Source organism: Lacerta agilis, chromosome 4 (assembly GCF_009819535.1).
Source record: "Lacerta agilis isolate rLacAgi1 chromosome 4, rLacAgi1.pri, whole genome shotgun sequence".
NCBI lineage: Eukaryota > Metazoa > Chordata > Lepidosauria > Squamata > Lacertidae > Lacerta > Lacerta agilis.
Window position 1 is genome coordinate 56,901,954 of NC_046315.1, and position 12,444 is coordinate 56,914,397.

Below are 12,444 nucleotides of genomic sequence, written 5' to 3' on the forward strand. Positions count from 1 at the left end.
AAGTGCTTCCTTTCCTTTCCCTGAATCTACTTCCAATCAACCTTACTAGGTTACACAGAATCACCTATTATTATGTTGTTGTTCTATTAATTTATTATATAAGTTCTTAAAACTGCTAGTTTTTATATAAACAATGCTTAATATAATCTAAGTGCGCTGGGTATGTGTACCTCCAGGTATTGCATATTTGACTTAGAAGAAGACAGTGTGGTTGGTGTGTGGATGATCCTTCCTTTTAGGCAGTGGGTTGAACTAAATGACCTTTAGTACCTACCAACTCTATGGATTATGTTTCAGTGATTAGTATCAGGTTGTTTCCACACTGGGCATTTGCTATGAACCCATACATGCATATTTTACATGGTATCTGCATGACAACATAACAAAACATTCTCCTCCTATGTTTTCCCTCTTCAGCTTCCATTTCTTTTCAGATATAAATCCTGCTTCCCGCCCCCACTTTTTATAATCACAGTAGAACAACCAAACAGTTTCTTCAAGTGTGCAACTGTTTTGATGCATAAGGTCTAATCGGTTTCCCAAACTTGGGTCTCAAGCTGTTGTTGGACTACAACTCCCATCATCCCTAGCTAGCAGTACCAGCAGTCGGGGAGGATGAGAAGTACAGTATAGTCCAAAAACAGCTGGAGACCCAAGTTTAGGAAATGCCGCTCTAGATAATTCCTTCTCTCTGGTCCATTTCTCCTCTCTAGGAATCAGTTATATTACTTAACCCTTCGCTTGCCAAACTGCATTACCTTTGTATCCATTTCTTTTTTCGACCCCTCCCTAAATTGCAGTGGGGCTGGGCAATCATGATTGGGAGCGCAGCAAGGCATGAGGGAACATTCAATACTTTCCCACCATACCATGGTCCCAGTGAAAAAAAAAACCACACTCCAACCTTTGGAGTTGGGTAAAGGGAGGCTGTCCACTTTGCCACAGTATATACTTTAGATTCCAGAAGTCCAGAAGCAGAGTTGCTATTCCAATTATTCAGCTTAAAGCACAGCAGCTTGACTGGGTGCTACTAAATTGTCCATGTCTGGAAGTACCATTAAAGGTAAAGGGACCCCTGACCGTTAAGTCCAGTCGTGGACGATTCTGGGGTTGCGGCGCTCATCTCGTTTTACTGGCCAAGGGAGCCAATGTTTGTCTGCAGACAGTTTTTCCAGGTCATGTGGCCAGCATGACTAAGCCGCTTCTGGAGAAACCAGAGCAGCGCATGGAAACGCCGTTTACCTTTCCGCCAGAGCAGTACCTATTTATCTACTTGCACTTTGACGTGCTTTCAAACTGCTAGGTTGGCAGGAGCTGGGACTGAACAACGGGAGCTCACCCCGTTGCACTGACCTTCTGATCGGCAAGCCCTAGGCTCTGTGGTTTAGACCACAGCGCCACCCGCATCCCTTAGCTTAACTTCATTTGAAGCTGGACACACTGCTCTAACCTGTTTGTAGCAGGAAGCTGAAGTTAGTTTACAGTTAGAGAAATTTAGTTAATAAGGAGAAATTCTCAAGGAAAACAGCATAACTAGCATATTGCTCAGACCTTAACTTTTAGATGCAGGATTTACACTAAATACGCTTTTATTTATTACAAATGTTAATTGTGAAAACTGAAATAAATTTATCTGTTGATGGCCCTTAATATGAACCTTTGAATGTGACTACCTTGGCATCTGCTTTCATTTCATAGAAGATGGTTCTCTGAATCTGATATTTCCTTTACGCAAAAGACTGCTCTGGGCTGGGGGGAAACCTATGTAAGTCATGGATCAACTGCTTGGCATGTGAGTTGTTTACGCTCCATTTAAGCCATTGGTTTATTAGGTTAACCTTTATTTGACCCAATGGAAGGGTCCTCCCCACCCCCTTGAGGCAGTCATTAGTTGGGCTGTAACTGATATTCCCCAGGAGAAACTCCATTTAAGTTGGAAAAAGAAAAATCAATGAACAGATGACCCTAAGAACTAATGAACAGTTTGAGAGGCATGTCCCTTATTCTAATCCTTCCTAGAAGCTGAAGAAATAAGCAAACACACCTTGTCTTCAAAGCACTAAAAATGTATACCTGTGAGAATGCAATTCCAAAAGCCACTCCAGCTATGATCCCCATATTTGTCTCCATAAAACTGGTCATCAGATCGTAACAGCCCTGGGAAAAAAAAGCAGCCAATTACTCTTGATAGGGATATCCACTTGCCTCTGATTTAGTGTTCAACGAAGGATTAGACAGTTTGACATGCACTTCAGCACCACAAAGTATACTAATGAGTAACCCAAGATTGCGGGAAGATTGAGTGAATCTGATAAACTGCATACAACTTTTCAAACTTTACATTTTAGGGTATGGTTACCATAATGGATCTTTCTTTAAAGCAGTATTTCCCCAACCTGGTGCCATCCAGATGATTTGGACTACAACTCCCATCAGCCCCAGCCAGCATCAGAAGGATACATTTTTGTCTGGGGAAAATGAGCTAAAGATTTAGCAAACTAGGACAAAATGCATTTGAAAAATTCCTGCTGAAAGCTTATGTTCAAACAGACAAGGGAGTGTCCACAACTTCCACACACTGGCTTCACTGAGAGTACTAGACAGTGGATTTCACCAGATCAGGCCTGGTCTCTTAACAACTTCATGTCCTGGCTTGGTGACTCACTAACTTAAATGGGACTATGAGCCTGAAGCATCAAAATACCCCAGCATAAGGGGTCTGAAGGTTGAAAACAAAACAAAAAAAACCATGCTTCATGCTGTACAAATGGTCTCAACTTCGGTGAACATTTCTGAAACTCATCAGAATTCAGTATTGCTCACTATTTCATAACTCTTTTTAATTCATCTGCTGGCACTGTGTATTCTTAAAAAGACTGTTGCAACATTCACAACAAATTACCTGACAAAATATGTCTCTCCTGAGAACATTTTATAATTAATGAACAAACTCCTTGTTTTCACCCTAATATAACTATTCTCTTATCAATATTTTAGGGGGGAAATGGACTCATCAGTAGTTATGAATAACTATATTCTAAAGATGAGATTAATAACAGTTAAACTTCTTGGCATTATTCTGTGAATAAAGCATATGTCTAAATCTATAACAGGAGGTGATGGACAGAAAAAACAAAAAACAAAAATACATCTCTTTGGGCAATCCACAAACAACCTCATCTGATCTACATTAAATCCAGCTTCATTCTTGTAGTAGGTCAGCTTCTCCCTACTCGATCAGTGTTCCTGTGTGCCTTTGCTCTAGCTTTGGGAGCTGGGATAGGAAATCAATTGTTTGCAAAGATAATCTTAGGCCTTGTTTGATGAGCCAGATGTTAATAATTAAGCATGGAGGAACCTCATAGGAGTTAGGAAAAAGAGAGAACAAAAGGATTCAACAGCCGACATTCTAACCCTGTGTTATACAGATTGATAGCCTATGTGGGCTAAATCTAGCAATATGGGATAATAGCTAGCTGGCCTGCTATTCACCTTGACCACAGCATTGGAATTGCCTGTGATGATTCTCATCTCTCTAGTATTTTTTGTCATATTGTAAAGAGGGCTTCAGCACAAAAAGACTCTGGATTAGTTCATGTTAGAAACGTGAAAATAAGTATCAAGGTATTGGGCACTGATCTAATGCAGAGGCGAAGCGAGTCGCTTGGTTGCTGGGGGTGGCAAGCCAAGCGGCACCCCCAGGGGCAGGGCCTTGCTCCATAGCATATGTGTCATGATGTCATGACGCATGCACTACGAAGCGCAGCCCGGGCGGACTCCCAATCCACCATCCGGCACCCCTTCCGTGCGGTGGCTGCTCGCACAGAAGGGCTGCCGGGTGGCGGCTTGGGAGTCACACTTGCGGTGGGTGTGGCTGGGCGGCTGCTTGGGAGTCAGTCCGCCCGGACTCCCAAGCCGCCGCCCAGCAGTCCTTCCACACGAGCAGCCGCCGCACGGAAGGGACGGAAAAGGGGGCAGCGGCTTGGGAGTCTGGGTGGACCGCGCATGTCCGCAGCAGCCTGGGCGGACTGCACATGTCCGCACATGTGCAGTCTGTGCAGGCTGCTGCACAGTCCACCCGGATTCCCAAGCTGCTGCCCGGCACCCCTTCCGTACGGCGGCTGCTCGCGCGGAAGGGCTGCCAGGCGGTGGCTTGGGAATCACACTCGCAAGGGGTGGCAGCGGCACAAAGTGTCACCCTCCTTAGGCTGGAACCCGGGGCGCCCCACTCCCTATGCCCCGCCCTCGCTACGCCACTGATCTAATGTTATATTTAACTGGTGATTATACACAGATGGGCTCCATCTCCCCACCCCTCGAATTCCACATTGGGCTTTCAAGATGCTCACCTGCCAGGCAATCTATGATATTTGGAAGGGAAACACGCCCTAATGAGAAGAACAATCTTGCATGGCTGTGGAGAACCAAACCCTGAAAAATGTTGGTTAGAAAACGACACTGGGCAGGATGAAAGGAGTGTAAGGGAGCTACAACTTCACTTCTTTCCCTTCCCATTGCAAAATGGGAATCACTTCAGGGTGCCTTGTGGACTTGCCAGCCCATTTGCTGAGCCCAAATGAAAGATGCTAGCTGGGTTGCCCTGGTGCAGCTTCCCATTTCCTGTGCACCTGCCAGCATGGGAAAGGTCTTCTAGGCTTTTTAGCCTGGGCAACCAGATTCTCCCAGGTTGTATGATAACATCATAACCAAGGAGCCCCCATCCTTAAGCAGGGGAGAATCTCCCCCACCCCAGCAAAACTGAAGAAGATGGCCACCCTCAGTTTTTATATAAGGAGAGAGAAATAGCTTTATCTCAAAGGAAGAATTATAGTTATTATCACTTTTTATCATAACAGCTTTTCACTTGTGACTGCATTTATATACCTACTAAGAAAGGTCACCTTTAAACAAAAAATAACCCCCCTACCGTGTTTCTCATAAAATAAGACGTCCCTATAAAATAAGCCATGGCAGGATTTTCAACCGTTCACAAAATGTAAGACATACCCCGAAAATAAGCCGTAGTGCTGGGCGCAATTCTGGAGGGCGCCAAGGAAGATGCGAGGTTGCCCGCACCTCCAAGCCTCCTTCCCGCTGGAGGAGCCGCCCTCCAGCTGCTGCCCATCTTCTTTACTGCACGGTTGCCGTATGGAGCGAGAGTGACGAGCCGCGGCAGGAGGAGGAGGCGGCCTGCCAGCTCGGCGCCCGGAAGCGGCTGCTGCTGCAGCGCCGATCGGAGCGCGCCGAGCCCGCAGCCTCGCCTCCGCCTGGCCCAGCCGAGGAGGGCTGCCGGTTCGGCGCCCGGAAGCGGCTGCTGCTGCAGCGCCGACCGGAGCGCGCCGAGCCCGCAGCCTCGCCTCCGCCTGGCCCGGCCAAGAAGGGCTGCTGGTTCGGCGCCCGGAAGCGGCTGCTGCTGCAGCGCCGATCGGAGCGCGCCGAGCCCGCAGCCTCGCCTCCGCCTGGCCCGGCCGAGGAGGGCTCCCGGCTCGGCGCCCGGAAGCGGCTGCTGCTGCAGCGCCGATCGGAGCGCGCCGAGCCCGCAGCCTCGCCTCCGCCTGGCCCGGCCGAGGAGGGCTCCCGGCTCGGCGCCCGGAAGCGGCTGCTGCTGCAGCGCCGATCGGAGCGCGCCGAGCCCGCAGCCTTGCCTCCGCCTGGCCCAGCCGAGGAGGGCTGCCAGCTTGGCGCCCACAACTGGCTGCTGCTGCAGCGCCGATCGGAGCGCGCCGAGCCCGCAGCCTTGCCTCCGCCTGGCCCAGCCGAGGAGGGCTGCCAGTTTGGCGCCCACAACTGGCTGCTGTTGCAGCGCCGAGCGGAGCCCCGAGCCAGCGGGACCCAGCAGCAGAACCCAGGAGCAGCAGCACCGTGCTGCGCGGAGCCCCGAGCCAGATAAGTGGGTATCTCCCCTCCCCCCTCCCATGGCTAAACAGTTTTTAATTTCTGTTTTTTTATTATTTCACCATTTTGACACAACACTTTGGACAGGGGACTTGCTAGGCTTTTCCCTAGGTTCCAGGGGGACCCTATCCTTGTAGGTTAAACTTTTGGGATTGGGACTTAATTCCTCCCCCCCCCCAAAAAAAATACTTACCACTGTATTTGTGTTAAAGAAAAAAAAAAGTTTAGCAGAGAATGTACATAAGCTGTGCAGTCTTGGCAGCCTGCACCCACATTTAGTACTTCTCATGGCTCTCACTTGGTCCGTTTATAAATCTGTGGTAATAAAAAATAAGACATCCCCTGAAAATAAGCCATAGTGGGGGTTTTTGAGGAAAAATAAATATAAGACGGTGTCTTATTTTATGAGAAACACGGTATATTTTTCCATATTGTAACAATATTTCATTGTGTAACTGTTAAACTGGAAGAAGTAAACAAAATGACAGGGAATGGATACAGTAAATCAACATTAATGCTGTTATATGAGAGTCAGGCTGAACAGAAAAAAGTTCTGTTCCAGTACTAAAGAGGTATTTATTCATTTTTTATATGTCACATAAATTGTGAGTTGCATAAACCCGTATTTTCTATATGTTTATTCATCTCGTTTGTTCTCACTCATGCTCACTAAAATGCTGTGCTTTTTGCAATCCCTTTTGGCTCGAGGTCAAATGTTGCTGTGTTCTGCCTCCAGCTCCACGACTCCAATAGCATTATAACAAGCGTAGTAAACATGCCTAATGAAGCATGGTTCTTATGTCAATCATCTCTATTTTCTCAGTTCAAGTAGGCTGTTAGCATCCAGTACATGGCACATCTTTCAGAAAACTAGTTGCAAGATGTTGAAAAAAAGCAACAGGTGAGGACAGACGCAGTGACTGGCATAACTATCAAGGTTATCTGAATCTACTTCCTGCATTCTTCAGCCTTGTCAGCTCTGCCTCTGTGGAGGAAGTTTTCTGTCAGAATTAGCATCAGGGGCATGGGAAGTTAGCTCAGGGAACAATGGGAAATGGGAGAAACATCTCTTCTCTGTTGGAGTATGAGAAACACCAGCTCTAGAACACAGCCAAGCAGTAGGATGAACGGGTAAGACTGCAGCTAATTCCCCAGGTGCCCCCCTTTCAGGACATTTTGCCTTTTGTTATGGAGAAACCTGAAAAATATGCAACTAAGCAAAGTGGTCCATACCTTCTGGTTTATTTTAGTAGCAGCAATGGTGATGTTGGCCAGGTCTGAGGGATTGCAGTCAGTGGCGTTCATGCAGCAGCTTGGGGGGATGCCATGTTCGTAAAAATAGTGACTAGTACTCCAGTTGGTGTAGTTCTGGACACCACAGCACCTCAGCTAAAAATAATCAGAAAGGATAGTAGTAAGACCATAGTTAGAAAAAGCAGGAAATAATTCATGTCCTTACTTTAAACTATACCAACTATCACAAAAAAAGCAGCAGCGGCCATTGTAGAGGGGCAGATCCATACAGCTGCCTTTTTGACACTGGTATTGCTGTGCCTTACCTGGGCAGGATACGATGGTAGTGGTGGGGATGGGGAACTTGTGGCCTTCCAGGCATTGCTGGATCACAATTCTCACCATCCCAGACTATTGGCTATACTGCCTAAGGTTGATGGAATTGGACTCCAGCAACGTCCTGAAGGCCACATATTCCTCATCCCTGGCCAACACTGACTGGTTGAGAGGTCCTTCCAACCCTACTAGGAGATGCCAAAGACTGAATCTGGGATCTTCTGCCTGCAAAGCATATACTACAGGCCTTCTACAAAGAGCATCACATGCCCACAAGCACCATCAGACTTCTGGAGCTTTTGAACAGAATAAACATTTTCAAACATTCCAAGTGTGCTTTGGCAAATGCTTCTCAAGTGAGCTGGGGAGTAACCAATGAGTCATGTGCCCAAGCACTGATCAAAAGATAGTAAGGTTATCAAATGCTGGCAATAAATGGTTAGCCTTTAGCATTAACACTGGGAATAACTGGTCATTAACGGATCACAAATGGATAAATGCATATTTAAAAGCACCATTTTCCTTCCCAGCATCCAATGACAGCTGATTGTCCCAGCCAAAAATCTGCAACAGCTTCCAGTGGTTACTTTAGTGAAGACCAGGTCCTATATGTCTGAGATTTGTCAGTGTAAGGCAAAAAGCGGTGAATGAAATTAGAATGATGAAAATGACTGCTCAAGTGTTGCAACCAATTGATTATGTTCAATCCACAGACAACATTTTGAACAACTGACAAGTCTTATGTTGCAACCGGAGAAGAGTATTGGCTTTAGTTTTACGTCGTTGCAACCTTGAACTTACACTCTGCTGTACGTCATCCACTGCATGGCTCTTCTCATCATTTCCATTGTAATTCTGGATGGCTTCAGTGTATGTCCTAAGAAACGTGTCCTTGATCTAAAAGGGAAATTTAGACATTATGGTAAGCTGTATTGGACCCATATGCAGAATAGATTTTCCAGTGCTCAAGTTCTTAGCCTGAATGAGCAACCAGGGAAATGATTTTTTTTAAAAAAGAAATGAATGATTTTAGACACAGGAGAAAAAGAAGAAACTGCCATTCCTCCTGAAGTGTACATTCAGCAATGACAAAAGTTATCTTAGAACAGTCAGTAATCCTTTGTGTTGGCATTTACTACCAAGGGCTGTAAGTTAAATCTTCCATTCATTATGTAGAGGGAAATGTCAAGGAGTCAGAGGCATCAGGTGAAAAACAGAAGGGAAATATGGTAATAGAAGAAAGAGACAATGCCTCGTGGCAGCAGTTTCATTTCCCTGAATTAACTCATTTTGCCAAGAAATGCATCACTACCAAGGATGCATCTCACAATATCAAGCTAGCATAATACAGAAGTTGAAACTGGACCAAAGGCTTGTTGAGTGTGTCAGTCTTTGTTGGGTTTTTTTTGTCCTTCTATGGCTGCGAAGGTAAGTTTGTAAGTGAGCAATTTCTAGTGAAATTCTGAAAAGCTAGAAATAAAAGGGAATAATATTTTCAACATCCTGCATAATCCCTTACCTCTTGATGAGTAGAAGAAGAATACATTTTTGAAAAGAAGTGAACATGGGGAAATTAGCTTAATTTGCATCACTTTTTCTGATGCAACTGTTAAAATTTATTTTTGGTGAATAATTTTGATGTGATTTTTTTAAAGTACAAAGCATGTACAATCAATCCTAAATTTAAGCCCTTACTTTCCTAAACCAATACAGTGGTATCTCTGGTTAAGAACTTAATTCGTTCTGGAGGTTCTTTCTTAACCTGAAACTGTTCTTAACCTGAGGTACCACTTTAGCTAATGGGGCCTCCTGCTGCCGCTACACCGCCACTGTGCAATTGCTAGGCAACAGTTTCAGCCTCCTTGGTGCAGTGGCTGACAATCACTGATGCAGGTTGCAGGGGCGGAGGAAGGGTGTGTGTGGTGGGTGCGGTCCACCCTGAGTGTCACCACTGAGGGGGGTGACAAAATGCCGGGTGGCACTCACCGCAGGACCTGCAGCACGCCTGAGCCACACGTCTCTCCTGGGAGAGACGCAGTGGCTTGGGGGCGCTCAGGCTCTGCGCTGCCCAAACGGTCTGCCTGCTGCCTCCCCACCCCCCAGCTGTAGGGCGGCTGAGTGGGAGGAGGCAGGCACACTCTGGAGGCTCTGTGGTGGGCCCTGCCCCTATGGGCAGCTCACCCCATTCCTGTATGCGCCACCGCAGATGCCCGAGTGGCTTCCTCTGCTGCTGCATGGTTGTCAATCTCAAACTGTTCATTTTGGGTATGAGTGTTTTGTTTTGTTTTGTTTTGTTTTGAGTAACATTTTGGATGGACACTTTTTGTTTATTGTGCTGTTGTAACAGATGGTTTCTTGCATTTTTATCTTTTCATAAGTCACTTCAGGATTTCCACTGATTGTAAGAATCAATGAACAAATTTAATAAACTTAAGTACTTAGGTTTTAAAGCACACTTAAGAGAAAAATAGTATGTATGAAGTGGGCTGAGAGACATTTGCATTATAGACCCTAATTGTATTCTTATTTCATTGTAGGCTTATCCATACTTACCTTTCCTCTGTTCTTTATGGGCATAGTCCGCAATGTTAAGCTCTGTATCTGAGCCCCCTTTATTTTTGCTCTGGAGTTTTCCCCACAAAAACACGCTCATTAATGCTCAATCAGGGCAAATGTCAATGAGCACAAAACCCAAACTGACATTTGCTCCGATTCAGCTTTACAGAGCTGGCTTTTGTGGTGAAAGTTTGGAGTAAAAAACAAAACAAAACACTATGCTTAGACATGGAAAGAGCAGAGCAAAAGGTAAGTGTCCGTCCATAAGCCCTGTGTCTCACCCACTTTTATCCTTTTCTTTCCCTTTCCTCACTAGCTCTGCTGCTGCTTTTTAGCACAGGAAATACACAAGATTTACAAGGCAGTAAAACAAACTAGGTTAGTTTGGCTTTGCATTCTTGGAAATCCGCTCAGCATTATACAATCAAAAGCCTGTTTGGCTAAAGTAGCAGCATTTATGTAAAGAATTTAAGGTATTTTGCTCTCTTCAGCATATATGACAGGGTAAAGAAGATCTTGTATGATGAGCATATAAATAAATGTAACTCAAAAATAAATACTGAACAGGAAAAGTCTAAAGCTTTAGGCTAAATCCTTTCATTTGGAATGATAACAGGTTTTGTGTTTGTGGGTACATATCACTGCCAAGTAAACTGTTGGACTCTGCAGCCTTGGGTAATCATGCCCAGTATCCTAAGAGGCTGCAGCAAAACCTGCTCAGAGCCATGCTGCCACCACCTTTACCAGCATGTAATTCGTACTCACCTCATGGCGAAACACAAACCCTGAAATGCCAGCCACCAGCTCAGCCAGGAAGACCAGAGACAAGAACATAGCATACTGAAACACAAGAGGAAATGAAGAATGGGATAGATTACTCACACTGCAGAGGGTTTTCCTCCTATTTGGATGCATTTTTTTAAAAGCAACAATTCAGGGAATTCAATAAATACTGCATCTACACAAAGTGCAATTCTACAAATAGTTTTAGGAGAATGTCCAGAATGTTGCTCAGCAAAAAACGGGATGCCAAATTATCCCACTGTTTCCCTTTTCCTCAAAATTGCAATGACTAATTGCAAAACAGGTGGGGGGGGGGGAAGGGATAAGATGAATCTTCAATGGAGGCTGGGAAAACCGATTATTGTGGTAAACCCAATTTGCTTCAGGTATGAAACCTGTCTAGACAGCTTGGTTACATGCTTTCCTGAAAAGGGCTGAATGCCAAAATGAACAAAGGGGGTGTAAAATATGGGCTTGGATGGGCAGGCAAGCCCCAGGGCTTAAAGCAGTTCTTCTCCAAAGCATGTATTTATTTCGGTAATCAGAGTTCACCCTAAGGAAACTAATGTCAGTGACTAAATCTGAGCCCATGTCAATAAGTTAAAATGCTATACAGTCTTGGACTTAAAATATAATCTTATATGTGTCTACAAAGAAGTACTCAGGTAAGTGTGCACAACAGTCTTTGCCAACCTGGTGCCCTCCAGATGTTTTGGACTAAACTCCCATCACCCTGGAGGGCACCAGGTTGAAGGCTGGAATATAGAATTGCAGCCTACAGCTTTATTTCTTTTATTCAAAAACAGTACAAAAAGTGTAGGTAACACAGGTTCCAGCCCTAGCTATAAAAACTGGCGGTGGGGATATTCATGCTTATCTTATGAGGTGTTGTAAACATGAAAAAAAGAAACCAACTCTTGTCACTTGCCCTGAGTCTTAGAGATTGCTGCCTTGAAATTGTCCTGCCTTGTTATTTTTACGGTCTTTATTGTTTCATGGTGTGTTCTGCTGTTTTACTGATTTTATTGGTTTGGGACTTTTAATTGGATGTTAAATTATGGGTTTTTGGGGAGAGGGCAGGGACAAAGCTGTTTTTCTCTGAAATTATAAGGCAGGATGACAATAGTTTAAAACGGAAAAGTGTAGAGGGATGGAGCGGGCTCTAATCAAAGGAACTGGGATGATTTTGTGCCTAGATGGATCTTGCTGAAATATCTGTCCTATGTGAACTCAGTGCTACTCATCAACTGCACTAGCACAGTTAGGATCTACACGTGTGTTCTTTCAGGAAGCCCTTGAAAAGGGCATGATTCAGCTTAGGTATCACTCAAAATCATTACTTAGGTGGGGTACAATTTTTAAGTCCTCATGAAAATTCATCAGCATTTTAGTACACATTTATCCTAATGCACATATTTTTTGCAAGCAACTTTCCCTAGTATAATGCTTTTGTATGCAAATTTTACTAACGTATGCATTTTTGTTCCCACTGCCCCTCTAACATACATATCTTTGTACACACTTTTTTGGTTTGAGAAATGCAAAATTTGGCACACATTCTGAAGGGTTGCTGTGTTCTGGTCCCTACAGGAGGTATGAATTAGGTAGGAGGGGGAGTCACATTCATAAAAATGCAGACAA

At 44.9% G+C, this 12,444-nt stretch overlaps 1 protein-coding gene across 1 annotated transcript in view; it reads right to left on the reverse strand.

The window, feature by feature from the left end:
* TSPAN7 (tetraspanin 7) overlaps positions 1-12,444 on the reverse strand; it is a 75,548-nt gene that overhangs the window by 7,594 nt on the left and 55,510 nt on the right. Inside the window, exons 3-6 of the mRNA XM_033147190.1 lie at positions 10,786-10,860; positions 8,266-8,361; positions 7,129-7,284; positions 2,074-2,157 (exon numbers count right to left, since the gene is read on the reverse strand). Of these exons, the coding sequence (XP_033003081.1) occupies positions 2,074-2,157; positions 7,129-7,284; positions 8,266-8,361; positions 10,786-10,860 (411 nt within the window). The remainder of the gene's footprint in view (positions 1-2,073; positions 2,158-7,128; positions 7,285-8,265; positions 8,362-10,785; positions 10,861-12,444) is intronic.